Raw genomic sequence first — 23,881 nt, 5'->3', positions numbered from 1 at the left:
ACTCAGTGAGCTGTGGTATAGGTCGTGCAGAGGCGGCTTGGATCCTGCATTGCCATGGCTGTGGCATAGACCAGCAGCTACAGCTCCAATTCAACCGCTAGCCTGGGAACCTCCATATGCCACCAGTGTGGCCCTAAAAAAGACAAAAGACAAAAAATTAATTAATTAATTAATTAATAAGTTAATAAATAAAATAGTTGATTTACAAAGTTTTGCCAATTTCTGTTGTATAGCAAAGTGATCCAGTCATACATACACACACACACACACACACACACACACACACACACACACTCCCTTTCTTATATTATGGTCTATCCCAGGAGACAGGTCCCATTGTTTTTAGACTAAAATCCAAACTGTTTGTCATTCCATGGTAGGTTCTGTTTAGTACTTACTTGCTCAAGCACTTACTTCTGCGCAGCCAGCTCCCTTCCCATGTCCTGAACTCTGAGGTCCCCTGAAGAGGGCATACCACACTCTTGCAGGTGGCACTTAGACATGCTGTTTCCGATCCAGGGCATGTTCTTCCCTGCTGGCTTTGCTTGCTTGTCTCCTCTCCTTCTTCAAGACTCCAGGAGGCATCTCTAACTCTCCCTCCATCCCTACCCAGCCTGGCTCTGGCCCGAGCATAGGACTGTGCACTCCTGCAGTGGCCATGCCCTGGGGGTGCCATTGAATGATGCTTGTCTGAATGTGTACAAAGTGCCCAGGAGCTCCTATACTCAGCTCATCATAACTTCCTAGCAGTGGCCGCCATATAATAGTGTCTCTTTACTTATCTGTCCCCTCACCACACTCTGAGCTCCAGGAAGGAAGGAGCTAAGTCTTTTATCACTTTACCTTCATTGCTGGGCCAAAATAAAGCTCTTATTCATCAAATATTCACCAAATGACGGTTAGAATCCACTTCCCTATAATAAAAATATGGCAGGCTATGCTCAACAGATGCCTCTTGCACAGCTCAATGTATAAACCCATATGAATTTTTGCACTTTCCATCATGAGTATTTACATTGAACCAGCATTTATTTTCTGTATGCATATTCCTGTGATTTTTTTTCCCTTAGTGGATACATTTTATCCCTTCTACTTTCTCGAGCTGACTTTGAAAATAATTTTTGAGGATTGCATTTATGTTCAGGATTTAATCTTTATTAAATTGAATCTGAAAATAAGTTTTTATTGCATTAACATTGTAAAAAAAATAGAAAATATATAGGTACACACACAAAAGGAAATAAAAATTCCCTATGATGTCATCACCCAGTGATAACTGCTATGAGGATTTTGAGGAATAGCCTTCTAGGCCTTTCTCTTAAATTAAACATATATATAATAAAAATGAGGCTGTACTACATTTATCTGTTAATTGATTTTACTTTACTTAGTGATTAAATATATCATTAATAGACCATCCCTAATTTTATGTACTATGCCATTGTATAGTCATAGTAACTGATTAAATTAGTTACTCAATTTTGGACATTCGGGTTGTATTTATAGATTTTGCTATTATAAATATCTAACATCCTCATTTTGACCAAGAAAGAAGAAAGAGGTGGCATGAAAATTGTCAGAATCCTGCTCTCAGTAAATGCATTGTAGAAAAATATGTTTTGCCAAGTCCGCTGCAAGTAATGGCAAAAACCATGTGAGGTATACATATCCATGTGAACTTCTTGATGGCAGAGATCAAGCCTTATTCGTCTTTGCATTTAGAGCAGAATTCAGTCTGCATGTTTTAGCAGAACTTCAGTCCTCTGTTTTTGCCTTTTTAGGTAATGGTGCCATGTATTAAAAGGCATTTATTTGGGGCATTGTGGAGCAGACACTGACTCCTCTAAGAATCACAGAATTGACTAGAACCATCTGATCTTGAAGGAGTTAGTGGAAGCCACTTCTTAGTTAATGAGCAGTCTGTGTGAATAAGCTCACAAACAGTACGAGCATGTAGGGGAGGTGAAGGCCAGCTCTGTCCCCGCTGCCCTCTTGTGCCCCTAGAAGCAGAGGCCTCCTAAAGCCCAGTGGGAAAGAGCTTGGGCTTTCAAGTCCAGGTGACTTGTGGTTTCAAACCCCAGTGCAAATACTTCTTTGTTACATAAAATTTGTCAAGTTATTTAATTTCTCGACGCCTCAGTTTCTTCACCTATTAAACGAGAGTTAAAAATGGCCACTTGGTAGGGTTGTCATGAGGTTTAAATGAGTTAACATTTACACAGCAGTCCAGTCCCTTGAACCTAATATGGTGCATGTTTGTAGCTACTGTTACTGCAGGGTGCATTGTATACATGTGTGTATACACTCGTGTGTGTGTGTGTGTATGTGCGTATGTGCATCTATAAATATGTTTATATAGAGGGGGCAAGCTATCACCGTAAGTATGGGGTGCTATTCAAGTTTTCCATGTTGTAACGCTGTGTTTGTTGAACAGAATTATAAATGTGCTTTAAATCTCATTTACTAGCATTGTAACATAATCAATGCAAACTTAAAAAAACCCATAATGTACTTTTTAAGAGTGTCTTTATAGCTTAATGTTGGATCTGAGCTGTGAGAAATTGTCTGTAATTTCCTGAAAAATGTCGTGATGAATTATGCATCACCTTCTTGAAGGTCAGTCGTTGTAAATAGCATTCATTAAGGTCACATGTATATTAACACTGGGCTTTAACCATGTGCAGATAGTGACATGGAGATTACTTCTTATATGTTATAAATTGAACTGTCGACAAAGTTACTGGGTGTTCCGAGGGAAGATTGACTGAATTAGGTAGAATTGGAAAGATTTCTTTTGGCTGTTTATCTAAAAGGAATGGCATATAATCATTGAGAAGTACAAGACACTGACAGATCCTTTCTAGTTATTATTTTTAACCATTCTGGCAGTCTTTACATTAGTTTTATTAAGACCTGCTGCTCCCTGAGCGGAAATCACACCCTTAGTATTGATTGACTTCTGACTGTAAATCTCCAAGTGCCTCTCGTAATAGTCATTGAATTACCTGTCTCAGTACTTCTTTCGGGGAGGCTCATAAACCTCAAGCAAGGATGCGGTGGGTTTATCAGTGTGCATTCACGGAAGTCCTTCTGCCATGGGCTGTGCTGAACCGTCTGCAACCACAAGACAGTGGGAAATACTAGATGAAAACCTAGTGACGTCTTAGGTAATGAGGACATTTTTCTGCCACTCCCCGAGAATCGCAGCCCTGTCTGCACCTCCACTTACATTTTTACTCATAATCCATGGAGCTGAGACCACACCTTCTCCCTCGGGGTTGTGTTCCATCTCCCAAGGTGGCCCGTGGAACAGCAAAGGCAGAAGGAAACGCCCATCTCCCCTTGACCATCTTCACCAGCTTTCAGGATTAGCTAATCCCGAGACTTGTCCCAGCAAGAGTTATCATGTTCTTCTCCGGGGTGTCTTTCCTTCGTTTATTTCCTTTTCTTCTCCCACGTGTTTTCCTTTTTCCTCGTGACACTCGGTGTTGGGCCTGTTAATCTTCTGGGACTTGCTCTGCAAGGCAGGCACATTCCTACATCCGAGGTTTTCACCCTTCGAGTTGTTCACATAAGTGATGAGAAGGTAAAGGACTGTGCTTGCTAAGTTTTGTGAAGCTTTTACAACTTGTAGTGGGGATAATGTGTGATTTTGCAAAGCAGAACCTGATTTGGTCTAAAATGGTAGAATTTTTAAAAGCTAATTTTGCATTCCTTTGTAAATGGAGTCTAGGGTTTGGAAAATAAAAGTACCCATTACATTTAATAACTTACTCAATGTAAGGGTTAGAGGTTCTCATAGGAATGAGTTTTCTGAAGGCAGGGACAGCACCATCTTTATTTGTACATCAAGAGTGCCTGGGGAGTTCCCATCGTGGCACAGTGGAAACGAATCCGACTAGGAACCATGAGGTTGCGGGTTCAAACCCTGGCCTTACTTAGTGGGTTAAGGATCCAGTATTGCCGTGAGCTTTGGTGTAGGTTGCAGACACGGCTCGGATCTGGCGTTGCTGTGGCTCTGGCGTAGGCCAGCGGCAACAGCTCCGTAATAGTAGACTCCTAGCCTGGGAACCTCCATTTGCCGCAGATGTGGCTCTAAAAAAGACAAAAGACAAAAAAAAGAAAAAAAACTGGAACCAAGTAAATGAGAATTGAATGTTGAAGATCAGTTTTTAAGTAAGAACACTTAGCACTCCTTTAAAACAGTTACCACAGCCTTAGGCTTTAGATGTCAGGATCCTTTGTGTTTTTTCTGAAGCATTGTATTTGTGTAACTTTTTTTGTCTTTTTTTTTTTAGGGCCACACCAGTGGCAAATGGAAGTTCCCAGGCTAGGGGTCAAATGGGAGCTGCAGCTGTCAACCATAGCCACAGCATCGCCAGGTTCAAGCCTTGTCTGCAACCTACACCACAGCTCACCACAGCAACACTGGATCCTTAACCCACTGAGCAGGGCCAGGGATCAAACCCACGTCCTCATGAATACTGGTCAGTTAACTAATTCATTTCCGCTGAGCCACAACAGGAGCTCCACTTCTGTGTGACTTTGACATGGACCCCAGATTTGTCACAGCCTGACTCATAGCACAGAGCTTGCAGGAACTAAATTCTCCTTCTTGGCCAGTGTTCCTTAAAGAATCAATAACTGTGATCCAGCTCACATGAACTTTTAGAAAGGAATCAGGATGAGTCCTGAAGAAGAAGATGGAACCTCAGCATAATTCCAAACTCCCCATAATCAAGAAAATTATAATTTTGTTACTATTTTATTGTATCTATTGGTAGCTTGTATTGAGTGTCTGAATATATGTTGATCCAGAAAACCCTTCTTCATTTTCTTTCTTTTTTTTTGTCTTTTTGTCTTTTCTAGGGCCACACCTGCGGCACATGGAGGTTCCCAGGCTAGGAGCTAATTGGAGCTGTAGCCACCGGCCTATGCCACAGCCATAGCAACGCAGGTTCCAAGCTGCCTTTGCAACCGACACCACAGCTCACGGCAACGCCAGATCCTTAACCCACTGAGCGAGGCCAGGGATCCAACCCACAACCTCATGGTTCCTAGTCAGATTCGTTAACCACTGCGCCATGATGGGAACACCCCCTTCTTGATTTTAAATCCAGGTGTCCTCATGTCTTTTTAGTTTAATTAAAATTAAAGTAATTTTAATACAAAATATCAGGAAAGCTTAGGGTGCAAAAGAATAACTTATTCCATATTTGTTACCCAGCTTTATGTTTGAACACAAGGTATCGTGTATAGAATTAACTAGATTGTTATTGAAAAGATCCCATCCTACCGTATAGAAGAGCCATCCTTTGGCAAGATCATGGACTGTGTTCTGAAGTCCTGGTCTTTTTCTTGATTATGTTCTAAAGTGTTTGTCTTTTTTCCATAAAGTTCTCTATTTCAGCATGTAAAAGATAAGATTCAACTGCAGATTTAAAACATGTTACTAAACTATGGTTATATATAAACAAATGGAATGTTTTAAAAATAAATTCCTAATCACAGTGTAAGTTTAAAGTCTTAAACAGGAGTTCCCATTGTGGTGCAGCAGAAATGAATACAATTAGGAACCATGAAGCCGTGGGTTTGATCCCTCTCCCACGGGTGAGGCTCTAAAAAGCAATAAAATAAATAAATAAAAACAGCAACAACAATGACACAATTATCAATAAACTTTTACAAATACATAATGAAGAAAGAAAAATGAAAACCTGGTAACAAGGAAATATGAATTTCTTTTTAAAGTCCTACTTTATATTAATTGCTGATTCTTAAAATTTGAAATACCTGCTGATTTCTGCTATTAAGGGAAGGTGAACATAGACATCTGAAAAAAATTGTACTCTTCAGGAAATAGTCCTTTGGGTATTTTGCAATGACTAATTTTATATTTTTCTCAGTTTTTCAGATTTTTACGTTCTGTGTGCATGCATAAAACTTTCATCTTTGAGGAAGAGATACTTCACTTTAAATCATTCTCACTCTTTAAAAAGAGATTGAGTTTTGAACAAAATGTACAAATGATATGGTCCAGAATCACTTTTAATCTTCCAAAAATAGACTTAGGATTCATCTTAAGCAAGTCTGAGGCAATCCTGTTCCTCCAATGATGTAATTGATGTGAGCAGCTCACTTTTGAGACGATTTAATGGTATTCTGCCATCTGGTGGACACTAATAGAAGTGTCCCTAGATAGAGTAAGGATGATGTGGTCTAGACCTAAATTAGAATACATTTTCTTTTTCTGAATGCATGGTTTTTGATAATGAAGAATTGTCCTCTCATTCCCAAAGGAGCACCCTACATCCTTGATAAACAAAAATAACGTTATAGTTTTAACAGTGAAAAGTTCTGTCTCTAACTCATATGAAGTTATTCATACATTCATTTAAAAAATATATATATATATCTTTACTTTTCTCTCATTCATTCATATACCATAGCTAGCATATGCCACAATTTCTATTACTAAATACTGTATGTAAAATTTGTTTCAATTCGTAAGATCAGTTGTTAGTTTTGGGTGCCCTCCTGTGTTCAGGAGAAAAACTACATACTGGTAGAGACAAAAGGCTTTCTGGTCACATTCTGATGCTGCTGCTTGCATGTTTTCCTTAGGTCTTGGAAATAGTTTTGGTAGCAGTGACGATTCATTGGCTTAAGTCAACTGCATGGTCTCATGTAGTGGCTTTGTAAGGTTAGGTAGTCCCTGAAAGGAAAGCTTAGATTCTGTGAGCATAATAATTAGTCTTTGGCCTTAGAGCCACTCTTCTGCAAATCTATCTGGCCTAAGATAGATTATATTTATTGCTTTGCTTCATTAGCACAATATCATGACTTTTGTAATTTTTATCCTCACAATTAGCCCAATTATCACATTATGAATGTATTTCAGAATGTATCAGAGTAGGCTTTCTGATGGGACTGGATTTTTGGCGTGATTCCCAGTATGGGCTTCAATTCATTTTAAGGAATCCCTGAACAAGTTTCAGAACATTTTTTTTTTTCGGATGAGACAGACAAACCTTCTAATTCCCTGAAATTATTGCTTAATCTATTTATAATGCCAAAGTGGGATTTTTGTCATCAGGTCGGAAAAATATTGAAATAATAGTTTTAGTTATTCGCCTATGGCTTTCTCTGATAGAGAATTTGTAATTATTTTAAGGATTTCCAAACAGCAAACTATCTGATAATAGACTGTCTTTCATCATTGAAATTCTCCTCATCCTGAGCTAACTGCATTTATCAGGTACCAAACAAAAGTAATGAAAATCCATCAACTTGAAGATATCCTCTGTTCCATTATTTCTGAACATGAGCTTATGTGCTAGACAGATTCAAGACAATATAGAGATTTAAAAAGCTCAGTTTCTTTTGCTTACAATCTACAAGAGGAATTAAGACCCATGCAGAAAAGAAAAATATAAGAGACTATGCAATTAATGCCAAACAGACCATTGAAAATGACAGATATCACTTCAGTAGCAATCAGACCATGCCTAACAGAGGAGGCTGCACTTGATCAGTACCTGTCCTGAGTGGTACTGGGCAGACTTGAACAGACAGAGATGGGAGAGAAGGAAGATGTTTTCAGAAACAGAAAACGGCCTGAACAAAAGTACCAGAGTGGGAAAGTACAGCTTTTCACTTTGTGTGAAAATACAACCAAAGTTCTCGCAGGATGTGTTTTACTGGTTAAAATCCTAGAGGCTGACAATTGTAGCAATAATTATCTTTTTTTTTTTTTCTTCTGAAGTTTGTAGTTCAGAACCAGAAAATGTTCAAGCTGATCCAGAGAATTATACCAGCCTCCTTGTCACATGGGAGAGACCTCGGGTAGTTTATGACACCATGATTGAGAAGTTTGCTGTTCTGTACCAGCAGCTAGAGGGAGAAGACCAGACCAAGCATGAGTTTTTGACAGACGGCTACCAAGACTTGGTAACTATAAGATGGATTGTTTCATGTACTGATAATATTGTAGTGATCAAACTTAGGATAAGAACTTAGCAATGCTTGTGTATTGTTGCCTTCATTGATGTTAGACTCTGCGTGAAGCTCTGTAGTGGGGAGAAGGGGAAGCAGAAGCTCGATTCAGTTATGTCAAAACCTACAGTGTGCGACTCTAGGTTCTTTCTTAGGTTTTTCAATTACACAGGGGCCCTAAGTGTAGAGTAGACCCTTACAGACAACTTAGAAACTGGAGACCACGTGGTGTAGCCTCTCTTTACAAAGGAAAGGAGGCAAATGGTTAAATACTTTGACTGTGATTTCACTGATGGAGAAAGAATTGGGCCTGCAATGTCAGAGCTCAGTTTCCCCCATCAAGTTGTCCCAGCGTAAGGAAGAGAGAGTAGGAGACTTGGAGTCCATTTTTTGCATCAAATATTCAAGTAACAGATGTGAAGTCAATGGAGGTAGAACCTTCGGGGCATGAGGCAGATAATCCTTAGGGAAAGACTTAGTCTTCTTTCTTCCTCTCCTCCCTTGCACGAAAATTAACGAAAAGAAAGCACAGATTCCTTCTGTGACCTGAGCATCTCAACATTAAACTTGACCTTTGTAGGGAGGTGTTGGGGTGCAGTTGAGAAAACCCATCCGGGATGGCTCCACTGCACAGCCAAGACCCTCAACTCTGTACAGACAGCTCATGTCCCTCAAGCCTTCGGAACCTGCATTTAAATAAAAATTGTCTTTGTTATCATGGTGTTGAATAACATATAAACAAAATAGATGAGCTTTATAATAACTTTTTAATTCAGATGTCTAGAACAGAGACTCTGTGAATTGGAAAGTTATGGAATTTATGAGAATGTACTACTTTTCATTTCATGATCATGTAAAGAAGATAAAAATTCTGTTATTGTATGGCTTACGTGTTTTTAAGATAAAGAAATAAATTGAAAGTTTTTCACATTCTCCTCCTGGCAAATGCTGTTTGTTTGTTTGTCTAAAGTATTAAACTACAGTTTTGGCTACTCACTTAGGAATTTGAAGAGTTCAAGTTAAAAAATGAAACTTTCTAAAGCTAAATCTGATTTAAATTTCTAAAAAGAAAAAAAAGCCTACTTTTCCAGTATCTTCCTAATTCAATTGATACTGTTAAGTTCAACTTAACAGTATCAATTGTTAAGTAAACATACACGCTTTTTCCTCGGGTTAATAAAATATAAATATTTTCCTTTGACAAATGAGAAAAACTTTTCTAAAGACAGATGTCTAGTATGGTAGTACTCCTATGAGAATAATTCATTTGTATAGTGACTGCCGTCTTTCTTTTAGGGTGCCATTCTTAATAATTTACTACCCAACATGAGTTACGTTCTTCAGGTAGTAGCCATATGCACCAATGGCTTATATGGAAAATACAGTGACCAGCTGATTGTCGACATGCCTTCTGATGACCCTGGTGAGTACGCCCCTGATTTGCCTAATCTTAGTTTAATTTCTGAATGTATTGGTGCTTTCTCTCTGACTTTATATTCTTTTGGCCAAAAGGCAAAGTGATTGCCTTTTAGTCTGGATCATCAGGGAATTTTGTAAAGCATGAAACTCATTTTTCACTCAGCAGATGTGGTGCAGAACAGTAGGTAAATTTATTCTTAATACTTAAGTTTTCTATTTGTAAAAGAACAGCAAAACCTATTGTAAAGTTTGTACTGATCATCAAATGAAAATAGCAAAGTAAATATAACGACTTTTGTTTAGGGTAATGAAGAGTTGGTTACATTTGTGTTTATTTCCTCTTTCAGCCCCCAGAGCATTTTGTAGTAAGTATATACATGATCCAAGGATCATGTGAGGTTCTTTGAAATATCTACACAAAGCATCTCAAAGGTTTATCTTGGATATTTTTGTCCACTTTTTGTAATCTGGTTGGGGAGGGGAGAAGTGCTTTCCTCTTAGCTTTGTCAATATTATTTCACAAAAGCAAACAAAAAAAGTTTTTTCTAGTCGTATCTTATCTGCATGCATCTTCTTGAAGTATTACGGGGAAATCTTTGATCTCAAAGCATATGCAATAATTGAAAGAATGGCTGACCATCATAATTTGATGATTTACAAATTTATGTAACTAAGTGACAGTTTTCCTCTTGCTATTATAAACAGTTTTAAAGAATGGAATTATATGTGTATGTATATATATGTGCATATAAATATACATACACAGAATATATATATACATATTCATAAATATATGCAAACATCACACATACATAAATAGAAGTATTTGGTCATCCCTCTCATGAGGCTCCTCACTGAAATGTTCACAAGTTTTTCCTGGCAGTGGTTACAAGTGACATTCACTGTAGCATGTTCCACATTTACCTCTAGAAGGAAGACTGATGCGTATTGATTTGCCTTTGTGGTCTACATGCCGTAACAGGGCTTCAGTCTATTTTGAGCTTGTTCACTGATGACCTCATCATGGTTCTTCTTACCTGTTGGATTTTTAGGTGAAAGAATATAAGTCAGAACATTGGACGTTAGATTATGGATTCTTCCAAATCACAGGGTACAGAACTTGCCAAGATATTTCAGAAGTTAGAACACTGCTGGCTAATGAATATTACTACTATCATGATGGCAGTGTAATTATTTAATAATATTTCTTATGACCTGCCTCGTGGCCTGGGTGTAACCATCTTTCCTATTGATTTTATTTAGCATTGCTTTTCAAAATTAGGTTATTTAAATGGAAGTCTCATTGGAAGGTATCAAAATAACTGGCTGTGGTTTCATCCCTTCATTGGTTCTTGTCCTCATCAAGGTGCTCATAGTGATTCGCCTTTAAACGACATCCTTAGCAGTGCACCATTGCCCATATTGGCCAGTACTGTATGTGAATCGTATGTGGTATATAAAAACCTCTTCCAATCTCATTGTGTATTTTAGAATATGAATTGTATTGAATATGTTCACTCAGTTTTACTCTCTTGGTTTCATCAGACCACTCTACTTGCTAAACATCAAAGAAAAATGTCCCCAAAAAAACAAATCCCCAGGAGCTTACAAAAAATAACTTCGGCCATTTATTGTTATGAACTTTCCTATTCTATCCACTGAACTAAAACTTTAGAGCTTCTGAAATTTTTTCTTTTTCCTTTTTGAGAGAGAAGCTTATTGCATATGGAAAAATAGATCAAATGTCTGTTTTCCACTGAAGTGATTTCTGTGTGATCCTTTTAGACCAAGTCTGTATTGGTAGAAAGTACAACATTCTCGTATCTCTTGTAGCACTTTCACTTTTGCACAAAATAATAAATATTACAACCTAATTTCTGTTTGTTCAAAGGGCAAGGACACCATTGAACCAAGGAGATGCTAGCTTGGACACTTCATTAATCTCCATGGATGTCTCAGTCCCTGAGAGCATTTTGTATAGTAATGAGAGTTCAGTAAAATATGGCATTTGATTTGATATTGTGCTATGATATTACTTTTAAAAGGCAAGGGTTAAAATCTTAGTTAATCCCTTAATCATTCCTACCAAAAATTCCTTCATCAAAAACCAATTTACCCAAATTTGGGGCTTTTCCTGTTTTTATAAAGAAAAAATGAGTTCTCTTAGAACTCATTCTTTCTGACCTTAAAGACTGCAATGGCATTTCAATCCATATATTTCCAATTCATTATTGAAATTACATTATCCTAAATATTGTTTCCATGGTAAACATATCACAATGGAAGTCCTCACAGCAGTACCATCTTGTGCTTTAGTGGGATGGTACCTACAGAATTTTTAAATTTTATGATTTATGTGGTGAATATAGATGTAAGTGGCTTTTGAGTTTACTGCTTATTTCATGGTTTTTGTTGGTACCATTTCATTCTGTTAATCATGTTGTTTCATTATCTTAGAAACATTGTAATATACCCTATTGAATTATGCTATTATTATTTTGGTTAGCTATTTTCTAAATACTGTGTTTGTTGCTTTTGTTAAAAACAAATGAAGTGGGCCATTTATAATTGCCCTCATTCTTTCAGTCACAGATTTTTAATATTCTAATCAATATTTGTGAAGGAAAACTACTCTTCCAAGTTGTGCATTTAACTCTGGCTAATTTGATTAATTTGTTGCTTAATGACGTTTATTGTTGTGTACAACCATATCGCCGTAGTTAGTGTTCGTTAAATATTATTATAAATTGCTATTTTAAAATAAATGCATAAACTCATGTTCAGAATTAATTTTTTTCAAGGAAATCTTTTTTTTTTTTGCCTTTTCTAGGGCCGCTCCTGCGGCATATGGAGATTCCCAGGCTAGGGGTCTAATTGGAGCTGTAGCCACCGGTCTGCGCTAGAGCCACAGCGACACAGGATCCGAGCTGTGTCTGCAACCCACACCACAGCTCACGGTAACATCGGATCCTTAACCCACTAAGCAAGGCCAGGGATCGAACCCGTAACCTCATGGTTCCTAGTCGGATTCGTTAACCACTGCGCTACGACGGGAATGCCAGGAAATCTTTTTTAAGATTAAACAAAAAACTATATTCTTTTTAAAAAACTTTTTAGAAAAGTATACTTATGAGTAATTCATAAATATATTTATTTGGTTGTAACTAAAATAATTATGCTCATTTCTATAATGTAGGTCTAATTATAATGATATGGCAATAGAGGACATTAAGTACATATTTTAAGGGCTTGGTGATTATATGTGTTAAATTTAAATGTGAGGTGGATTGGATCAACACATTTTCTTGTTTTGTATGCTTTTCATTTGTATAACAGTTGTCTTTGCTAAATTACTACAGGTCTGTCTTTATTCTGCCTGTACCATGCTATGGGTGTTATATCATGATATTTAAAATCACAGTTTGAAGAGATTGCAGTCTACAATGCTTTTTAACCTTTGCACTGTGAAACTTGGGTTACCTTTGAACAATTAAATAAGCCTTGCTTGCCAACCTACATCAGTGTTGCCTTTTTGTGTCATGGAATAGTAATGTGTGACAACATGCTCCTTTAGAAAAATCTAACATTGAAGTTCCCAATGTGGCTCAGTGGTAACGAACTTGGCTGGTATCCTTGAGGATGCGGGTTCGATTCCCTGGCCACATTCAGTGGGTTAACGATCCGGTGTTGCCATGAGCTATGGTGTAGTCTACAGATGGGGCTTGAATCCCGCTTTGCTGTGGCTGTGGTGTAGGCTGTCAGCTGCAGCTCCGATTTGACCCCTAGCCTGGGAACTTCCATATGCTATGGGTACAGGTTTAAAAAGACAGAAAAAAGAAAAGAAAAGAAAAATCTAACATTGTGTGTGCCCCCAAACGAAACCAGAAGGAGGTAATAGCTTTTGTTCAGTTATCACATAAATGTGAATTTTATGTGTTTACTAAAAAAAAAAAAAAATTGACAGTCTTCACCATTGGACTTTTTATAGCCATCATGGAGTCTGTTTTGATGATGTGAGAAGATTCTGTAACCCAGTATAATTTTTGAACTGTTTAATATGTCAGCAGTGCCTGAATCAGACCAGGGACCACTAAAACACCAGTTACTATTTGTCATGACAAGTAGGCCAAAGGTCACTCATTCTGAGACCTTGTGCCAGTCACTAGAGCCGGACCTTGAGTGCTATGAACTCTCAGACACAGGAGTATGCCTCAGATGCTCCAGGAAGATAGATTCAATCTTTCAAAATTATTTTATTTCAAAATTGTTGTGAAAAGGCTTAGCAAAAGACTTCTGGATTATTTGGAGCAATGTTCCTGGGCAAACGCAGAATTTCAGTCAGTTCAAATAATATGACTCTAATAGGAAACCAGAATGAAGAGCTTTCAAAGTGGGTTCTTCTAACATGAAGGCACCCACAGTTGAGGTCTTTACTTAAGAGAAGGTCGTGAAATAAAGAGGGACCCAAGGGCTGCTTGGATCTGTATGTTCTGCCCCTAAGAGCCTAAAGGGGGCCCAAACAAACATCTTACTTCTTAGTTGCAGTAAATAGCAAAGCCAGTTATAGCAGAACTCTCCGACCCTAATGCTCAGTAGAGGTTATAAGTGAGTAAAATTATGTATTGTAACTTAATAAGAACCGTAATCTGTATAGTTAAGTTATGCTCTGATGAAAGATAAAAATTAGTCAAATGCAATATATGCATGGAGAACATTGAAAAAAAGAAAATCTATCTTCCATGTCGTAATTATGTATATCCCACCCCAACCCTGACAATTAATAATAGAATTACCTTTGCTCATTAAAAGTATGAAGTTAGGTGAAATTAGGTCATTAAAAAAAAAAAGAAACAAAACTAAAAAATTCCCTAAGCATGTTGAAGAGAATGGACTATCATGGAGACATTTTTCTGTAGTCTCTTAACAGAGAAATATATAATATGAGATACAGATGATATATGTATCACCAGCAAGTATTTGATTATGATTTGTGTTAAGTTAAAGTATTTTAAAAGCACCTGAAAAGGAGTGTCACCATTTAACATCATTCTCAATGAAATTATGTATTGTCTCACTCACTGAATTTGAAGAGTTTTGCATGCATAAATTTCTCTAATTAGAGTTTTTACAAAATCATATTAAAGATTCTTTTTATTTCTCTCTCACAGTTTAGTTGCATCCTGTTTTTAAATCCACATGCATTGTTTCCTTGCAGGGTAGAGAAAGTTGTTTCAAACTATTGAAATCACTTTAATTTGATAATATAAAGAATAAAGAGCATGATGGAGTTCCCGTCGTGGCACAGCAGTGGTTAATGAATCCAACTAGGAACCATGAGGTTGCGGGTTCGATCCCTGGCCTTACTCAGAGGGTTAAAAGGATCAGGTGTTGCTGTGGCTGTGGTGTAGGTCGAAGACGAGGCTCAGATCTGATGTTGCTGTGGCTGTGGTGTAGTCCAGCAGCCGTAGCTCTGATTCAACCCCTAGCCTGGGATCCTCCATATGCCGTGGATGCAGCCCTAAAAAGCAAAAAAAAAAAAAAAAAAATGGAATAAAGAGCATAAAAAATAGGGTAGGGGAAAGGGTTCACAGAGACAAAAAATAGAAAAAGCACACTAATGATCCAAATATAAATTTTTAAACTCCTTCATGGTCAGTTTTAACAAGAAAAAAATAGTAATAACTAAGAGTTAGAATTTGAGACTATGATTGTTTCTAGTGAATATGTCTATTTTTATAGCACCAAAAATTGTTCAGGGTAAGTAAGTTTAAAATAGCTAAATAGTCAAGAGTATTAATTTTGTCTAAATCCTCTTGGAGGCTGGCCTTACTTCAACATTTTACTTGAACTCTTTTAAATAGAATTCAGGCTTTAAAGTATTTTATAGTTTTACGCTTCTTAATACCTAGAAATTTTATGACAAAAACAAACTCAAGAAAATGCATATTGTAAAACAGACCTGGGTTTGATAAGTATTTAAGGTTAGTTCATGTCTGCCTTTGAAAATTCTATAGAATATGCATTTCCTTTGAGAATCTATAGAGGTGTAAAAATAGAGCAGAAGCAGCACTAGGATAGTGAAGAGCATGAACTTTGGGGATGGAAGCAGATTCCCTAAAATAAGAGGAATAAGGGCATCTTTGAACTAATGCCCAAGCCCTCAGTTACCCTGTCTCCTGTCTTCCTGATGACCCAGGCGACTTGGATGGAGAGTGAGGAAAAGCGGTCCTCAAGCCCCTCAGACATTTGGAAGTGGGGCTAGGGTCCTTGTTGGGGAGAGAGAGCCAGCTCCGTCTTCCCTAACATTTACTAACAGGTCGTGTTTGAAGAGTGAGATTTCATGGGCTGGTCAGTTGGGAAAAACAGACTTGAGTGGTCCTGGTCGCTACGTTCTTGGCGTAGACTGCATTCGTTGAGTGACCCTGGGAAGAAAGTGTGGTGAGCCTTCTGGTGCTGTTCCTGCTGCTGATCTAGGCTGCACCTGCTGGAAAACACTCTCCATTTTACCTGGTGTGGCACCCTGTGTGCAAATAGGTATAAACCCAAATCTGAAAAATAAAAGGAATTACTTGACCTTCAGTCAAAAGAGGGACTTAAGGAGTGAGTGATTGAATAAGAAAATAAGTCTGTCAATTCTCTTCCAAATCCCTGGCCTTTCCCCACCTATGCTTTCATCAGTCAAGCTAAGAATGAAAGGAAGTCTACACTGATGAAAAATTACTTGGGTTTCTTTATACCCAGTAATAACAGCCTTACTGTGCCCCATCCTTTCTTGGCTCCAGTCACACCTGGGGTAGGACTAGAGAAGAGAGATGGAGTAGAGGACAGAGATGAAGGTTTTAAATGTGGTCTCACGTATGTTTATGTAGTGCTGGATTTTGTAATGTTCAGTAGTCTTGAAACCTGAAATTTGAAATTTTTATTTTGAGTGATTCTTTATTTTCCAAGCTAACAGTCTTTTTTTCTTTTCCCTCTTTCCATCCAAAGGTTGACCCATGAGGCTGAATTAGTTGAATAAAAATTTTAGTAATCTTTGTTTTTAATTTTGCAGAACTTGACCTCTTTCCTGAATTAATTGGAACTGAAGAAATAATTAAGGTACCATAGCTATGTTTTATTCAAGTGATTTAAAATTAAGTCTACTTTGAAGGATTGGTTAGGTTTCAGATGTTCCATCAATAAAAATATAGTGTTGCATAATTCATTGTTTGTGGGATTAGTTGCCGAGTTTTGTAGATAAACATGTACTATATATGATTTTTTATGAAGAAGCTAGATGACACACTAATTGGTATAATTGAAAAAAGAGAGAAAAAGTTTGTTGATAATGAAAAAACAATGAACTATAAAAATGATAGCTGGAGTTCTTGTTGTAGTGCAGTGGAAACAAATCTGACTGGTGTCCATGAGCATGAGGGTTCGATCCCTGGCCTCACTCAGTGGGTCAGTGATCCAGTGGCATTGCAGTGAGCTGTGGTGTAGGTCGCAGACGTGGCTCGGATCCCATGTTGCTGTGGCTGTGGTGTAGGCCAGCAGTTGCAGCTCTGATTTGACTCCTAGCCTGGGAACTTCTATATGCCACAGGTGCGGCCATAAAAAGCAAAAAAAAAAAAAAAAAAAAAAAAGATAGCTATAAACTATAGCCGCAAATTGAAATTTTTTCATATTCAGATGTTTCTAAAAGAGTAAAATCATATTTTAGCAGTTCTTAATATTGCTACAGCTTATTTTTAACTAACTTAATGAATGATTGATAGGTTGACTATAAATATAAGCCAAAGTATAAATTGTATATATTCTTTTGCCCATTTAATTTGATTGTTTCTGTTTGGACTATTTCTATTATATATTAAATATATATAAATGTCTTAACACAATGTCATTTAGGTAAATGGGCATTTAAGAATATTTATAAATTTTAACGTTGTCTTAATTTTTAAAATATAAAATGTATCTTCTTTTTCATCCTAAACCCAAGTGTGCTATTCATTATAACCAAGATTATATATTAAATCCAGGTTCTATTTTTAGTGATAGTATAAATGTGTCTAAGAACATATGTGTGTGTGAGCTGACAACATGTGAAAACCAATGTCATTATCTAGCAATAAATAGCAATTAGATTGTGTTTTTACATGTGTAATTACCTCAGGAGTTTGTTTATTTTATGGTAATTCTCTCTTACAAGAGATTATTTTCCCAAAATGACCAATCCACATTTCAACAAAAGTTCACAGAACTCAGCTGTAAGGATGTCTGCATGTGTGTTTGCATTCAAGCCCCTGTGCACATGCACGTGGCTGTGAATATACCTAGAAATGGTTACCAGAATCAAGTCAAAGGCAGGAGAAAGCAATTATCTTTACAAATCATTGGTTCGTATCTTAGTCAGTTCGAGCCACTGTGACAAAATACCACGAACTGGGTGGCTTGTAAACAACAAAAATGTATTTCTCATCGTTCTGGAACCTGGGAATCTGAGATCAGGGTGCCAGCACTGCTGGGTTCTGATGAGAGCCCTCTTCCAGGTTGTAGGCTACGTGTCTTCACATGGTAGAGAGAAGAGCAGGAGCAGTCCTTCCATGACTCTTAATACAAGGGCACTAATGCCATTCAGGAGGGCTCGACCTTATGACCTCATCCAATACTAATGACCTCCCCAAGGCCCTACCTCCGAAAACATTACTTTGGGGTGTAGGGTTTCAACATATGAATTTGGGGGGGGGGCACAAACACTCGGTCACCTTCATTGATTCATGCCGGACTAAATGATAGAGTTGGCAAGCATCTGGAATGTATCTGAAATGGTATTAAGCCTAAATAGGGAGCTGAATATCCATATTGGAGGCATTTCCCCTCAAATCCTCTTCCAATCCAGATCATGAAAGCTGACTCACTCCTCAGAGTTGTCACATATGCCTTAAAACTAAAAATACCTAAAACTAGCTAAATAATTAAGCTCTGGATAATGAGGCAGTCATTTTGCTTGAAAGTTCATGTTTCATACAGTGCAGCTTTCCAGGTATGAGACAAAAGTTGATGAGCACACTTGGCTAAAGACTCAGGTTCTTTCTACTGATACTAGTCAGGTTCTCACTGACTAATTAGTATTCAGTCACTTTTTTCTTTTTAAGAAACATGGCCTTAAAATCTCTAATAGATGACAGTGCTAACAAACTGACAGAATCATGTTCCGTGTGGACGAAAGCTATCATGTCTTGATACATTTGGCAGTTTAGTTTTCTAAACATACAATTAGACATACTATAAAGTGCACAATTCAAAAAAAAAAAATCCCCAAAACGATGGGTTTTGGCCAGATCTCTCCTGGGCCGTTATAGTGATTAAGTGTTCATGAAAGACTGGGTCACCTGCATGGTATTTCTGAAGAAAACACAAAATTAAATGACTAATACCAGAAGCATCTTTTGACAAGTTATCTGTAAATGTCTGCCTGAGTCTAAGAGTAAATCCTAAGGCGAGGTATTTAAAACAAAAACAAAATAAAAAGCTCTTTCAGTCCTAAACCTTCTTCTTATGACAGCTTAAAAATTGTGATTTACTCTTAATACATACAATGACATACTCTGATATACAGCTACTCTGGTCCTTGAAATAAGTTGTTTCATTGCCACCTCACGTTACAAGAAGCTAATTGCTATTTAGCTTGTTGCCAGATGAACTGAACAGAGAAATATAAACACAAGAAAAAAAATACCGTGTTAAATAAATAACACTCTCAATAAGTAAATACCACTACACTGTATCTTCTTTTCAAAGCTGCGCTATTAATTTAATTACTTCCTCCCATAAAATAAAGTAAAAGAAGCTGTAAATAAGATGTTTTTATTAAGTTTAATTGCTCTCCCTAGAGGATAGATAGTAGTAGTTATAAGGGGAGTTTCCTGGTGGCTTAGCAGTTAAGGATCTGGCATTGTTACTACATGGCACTGGTTAGATCTGTGGTCTGGGAATTTCTGCATGCTGAGGATGAAGCCAAAATAATAATAATAATAATAATAATAATAATAATAATAATAATAATGGTTTATAAGGTAGAGACATGGTTTCTGTGGTGCTTTATGAGAAGGTACCAAGAGCTCACAAGTGTAGACTCACAGGATAATGCAATAGAAGATACTAAGATTTTCTTTTTCTCTTATTTACTTATGTTACATTTGCTTATGTTACATTCAATCTTTGCTTATTTGCTTTTCCAAGGAGGAAGAAGAGGGAAAGGGCATTGAAGAAGACACTGTGGTCAATCCCAGTAGAGACGGTGTCACAAACCAAATAAGGAGAAAGGAGCCCCAGGTTCCTACCACAACAAACTACAACCGTGTAGGAACTAAATACAATGAGGCCAAGACTAACCGGTCCCCAGCGAGGGGAAGTGAATTCTCTGCAGAGGGTGAGAGTCCCACCTCATCTGTCGATTCCACTTCCCATCCAGTCACTGAATCGGCTCCAGAAAAAGAAGTGCCTCTGACTTCACAGACTGTGACCCAGCTGCCACCTCTCACTCTGGGAGGCACCTCAGCCTCTCTGAGTCACGGCTCCAAAACTGTTCTCAGATTTCCACAGATGAACTTGTCTGGGACTGTGGAGTCTTTACCTACAGTTTCTATGTCCGAATCTCAAGAAGTGTCTACCGATACCATTGAGGAAGAGAGTTTACTGACCAATTTCAAGCTCGACACGGGAGCCGATGATTCTTCGGGCTCCAGTCCTGTGACGTCTGCTGTGCCATTCATTTCTGAGAACGCATCCCCTGGCTATGCACTTCCTTCAGAGAACCCAGAGGCTGTCCCATATGATGATTTTCTGCCAGAAACTACGAGAAATGCTTCGGAAGACTCAGCCTCATCAGGTTCAGAAGAATCTCTAAAGGATCCTTCCCTTGATGGAAACGTGTGGTTTCCTCATGCTACAGATGTGACAGTACAGCCCGATGTTGGATCAGGTAGAGAGAGCTTTCTCCAGACTAACTACACTGAGATAGATAGTGACGAATCTGAGAAAACAACGGAGTCCTCTTCTCCAGGCCCAGTGGTGTCACAGGGTCCCTCGGTCACAGATTTGGCAATGCCACAATACTCTACCTTGGCGTACTTCCCGACCGAGGTAACCCCCCATGCTTTTACTGCCTCCTCCGGACAACATGATTCGGTGCCCACCGCCCACGTGGTGCCCTCGCAGACAACTCAGCCAGTATACAATGGTGAGACACCTCTCGAACCTTCCTCCAGTAGTGGAGTCTTTCCTCTAGTCTCCCCTTTGTTGCTTGACAGTCAGATCCTCAACACTACCCCTGCTGCTTCAAGTAGTGATTCGGCCTTGCATGCTACGCCTGTATTTCCCAGTGTCGATGTGTCATTTGAATCCATCCTGTCTTCCTATGATGGCGCACCTTTGCTTCCATTTTCCTCTGCTTCCTTCAGTAGTGAATCGTTTCACCATGTGCATACGGTGTCTCAGATCCTTCCACAAGTTACTTCAGCTCTTGAGAGCGATAAGGTGCCCCTGCATGCTTCTCTGCCGGTGGCTGGGGGTGATTTGCTAGTAGAGCCCAGCCCTGCTCGATATTCTGATGTGGCGGCACATCAGACCGCTCCTCGCGCTGCTTCGGAGACCTTGGAGCTTGGTGGTAGTGAACCTGGTGTCCTTTATAAAATGCTTATGTTTTCTCACGTCGAACCGTCCAGCAGTGATGTCATGATGCATGCACGTTCTTCAGGGCCTGAACCTTCTTATGCCTTAACTAATAATGAGGGCTCCCAACGCCTCCTCACTGTTTCTTACAGCTCAGCAGTACCTGTGCATGATTCTGTTCAGGGGTCCTTGTTTAGCAGCCCTAGCCACATACCGGTGCCCACGTCTTCCTTAGTAACCCCGACCGCATCGTTGCTGCAGCCTACTCATGGCCTCTCTGGTGACGGGGAGTGGTCTGGAGCCTCCTCTGATAGTGAATTTCTCTTACCTGACCCAGATGGCCTGCCAGCCCTTAACATGTCTTCACCTGTTTCTGTAGCTGAATTTATGTCTCCAGCATCTATACTTGGTGACAATAACAAGCAGCCTCCTAAAAGTGATGTAGTAAATGGAAACGAGACTGAACTGCAGATTTCTTCTTTCAGTCACCTGGTTTACCCTTCCGAACGCACAGTCACACCCAGCCTGTATGATCATGTATATAAGTTGAATGCGTCTTTACAAGAATCCCCTGTTTCTGTTTCTAGCACAAAGGGCATCCTTCCAGGGCATCTTGCTTATGCTGCTACTAAGGTTTTTGATCACGAGATTAGTCAAGTTCCAGAAAATAACTTTTCAGTTCAGTCTTCACACACTGTATCGCAAGCATTTGGTGATACTTCTCTTAAACCTGTGCTTAGTGCAAACTCAAAGCCAGCACCCTCTGACCCTGCTTCTAGTGAAATATTATCTCCTTCAACTCAGCTCTTATATTATGAGCCCTCAGCTTCTTTTAGCACTGAAGTGTTGCTGCAACCTTCCTTTCAGGCTGATGTTGACGCATTGCTTAAAACTGCTCTTCCAGCTGTGCCTAGTGATCCAATATTGGTTGAAACCCCCAAGGCTGATCAAATTAGTTCTACAGTATTGCATCTCATGGCATCAAATTCTGCTTCAAGTGAAAACCCGCTGCCCTCTACATCTGTACCAGTCTCTGATATATCGCCTACTTCTAATATGCACGCTGCTTCACTTCAAGGTTTAACCATTTCTTATGCAAGTGAAAAATATTTTGAACCAGTTTTGCATAAAAGCGAAAGTTTCCAGCAAGTGGTTCCTTCATTGTACAGTCATGATGAGTTGTTCCAAACGGCCAATTTGGAGCTTAACCAGGCTTTTCCCCCAAAAGGAAGGCGTGCATTTGCTACTCCTGTTTTATCAATTGATGCACCACCAGACACACTTATAAATAAGCTTGTTTTTTCTGACGAAGTCCTCACCTCCACCAAGGGTTCTATTACTGATGAGGTACTGGCTGGTATTCCCACAGTTGTTGCTGATGCATTTGTAACTGCTGATCATTCGGTTCCTTTAGGAAATGTGTATGTTTCCATTACAGCTCTTTCTCCCAACAAAGACAGCCCGGTAACCACAACCAAGTTGCTTTTTCCTTCTAGAACTACTTCTGAGCTGATGCAAAGTGCCAGATCTGACGCCGATTTAGCGGGTGGTGGTGACAATGGTGATATTGATGATTATGGTGATGACGATTATGATGAAAGCAATAGAGAAGACTTGTCCAAAAATAAGTGTATGTCATGCTTCTCCTATAGAGAGTCGCAGGAAAAGGTCATGAATGATTCAGACACCCAGGAAAACAGTCTTGTGGATCAGAATAACCCAATCTCATATTCCCCCTCTGAGTATTCGGAAGAAGGAAATAAAGTCACAGGTGTAACAAAGGACAGTCAGACTGACGTAGACCTAAGTCTTGGTAAATCATCGCCAACAAATGTGCCGTCTCAAAAGCACGATGATGGAGAACAGGAAAATGACATTGAGACTGGTAATGCCCTCCTCCCTTTCACCCCAGACTCTAAAGCCTGGGCAGTTCTTACAAGCGATGAAGAGAGTGGATCAGGGCAAGGTACCTCAGATAGCCTTAATGATAACGAGACTTCCACAGATTTCAGTTTTCCAGATGTTCATGAAAGAGATGGTGATGGGGTCCTAGAAGCAGGTGACTCAGAAATAACTCCTGGATCCCCACGGTCCTCAACACCGACAGTTACTAGCAGGCACTCAGAAGTATTCAACATTTCAGAGGCAGGTTAGTTATGGAGCCAAGGGATAGACTGAGGTGTGGTGGCTTTCTTCCTCAAAAAATAGAGAAATCGTGGAAAGAGAAATTTGGTAAAATGGCCATCATCTTTTTAAAAAATCAAGATATTCACAAATCAATTTACAGGTTTTAAAGTATGATTTCATTATTTCAAATGAATATTCGACATGCTTTGGTCCTTAATTTAATCCTCTCCAAAATAGGTAAAGTGATTTTTATTTATTGTTAATTTTTTCGTATTCTGCAAGATGCCTATTACATGAGGAAGCAATTGTGTGTGCATAATACATTTTTAGTACACTGCTTTTAAAGTGATAGATTGGAGTGTGTTTTAAATAATTCTCATTTTAATGTTTACTCATCTTCTAAAATAAGTTGTAAAATAATTCTATCAAATTATAAAATGAATTATAAACGTTGGTAGTAATATGATAGATGCACTCTCTCTGACCCACCCAGTGGAAAGGAATTAGGTAATTTGCACATCCACACCAGCCTGGGAGCTTTAAAAACAAGTTCTATTGCTAAGTTTCCAGAGTTAATGGTAAGATTTTTTTTTTTTTTAAGATTTCAGTTTTTAAAAATTGTCTTTGATTACCTTAATGTTGCCTAAAGAGGGCAGTGTGAACTAACAAAATACATCCTACTTCATAC

At 38.6% G+C, this 23,881-nt stretch overlaps 1 protein-coding gene across 4 annotated transcripts in view; it reads left to right on the top strand.

The window, feature by feature from the left end:
- PTPRZ1 (protein tyrosine phosphatase receptor type Z1) overlaps positions 1-23,881 on the top strand; it is a 182,236-nt gene that overhangs the window by 108,973 nt on the left and 49,382 nt on the right. For 2 of the 4 annotated variants that reach the window (XM_013985677.3, XM_013985675.3), the window contains exons 9-12: positions 7,766-7,950; positions 9,292-9,418; positions 16,466-16,512; positions 19,636-20,635. In XM_013985677.3, the coding sequence (XP_013841131.2) occupies positions 7,766-7,950; positions 9,292-9,418; positions 16,466-16,512; positions 19,636-20,635 (1,359 nt within the window). Of the gene's footprint in view, positions 1-7,765; positions 7,951-9,291; positions 9,419-16,465; positions 16,513-19,635; positions 23,216-23,881 lie in introns of all 4 variants that reach the window. The other 2 variants (XM_013985674.3, XM_003134735.5) reach the window with 1 other exon arrangement.

This window comes from Sus scrofa, chromosome 18 (genome assembly GCF_054392235.1).
Source record: "Sus scrofa isolate SSC_HxYL_T2T_F1_AM1 chromosome 18, Sscrofa_HxYL_maternal_Yorkshire_Landrace_v2.0, whole genome shotgun sequence".
NCBI lineage: Eukaryota > Metazoa > Chordata > Mammalia > Artiodactyla > Suidae > Sus > Sus scrofa.
This window is presented reverse-complemented; position numbering and strand designations above follow the sequence as displayed.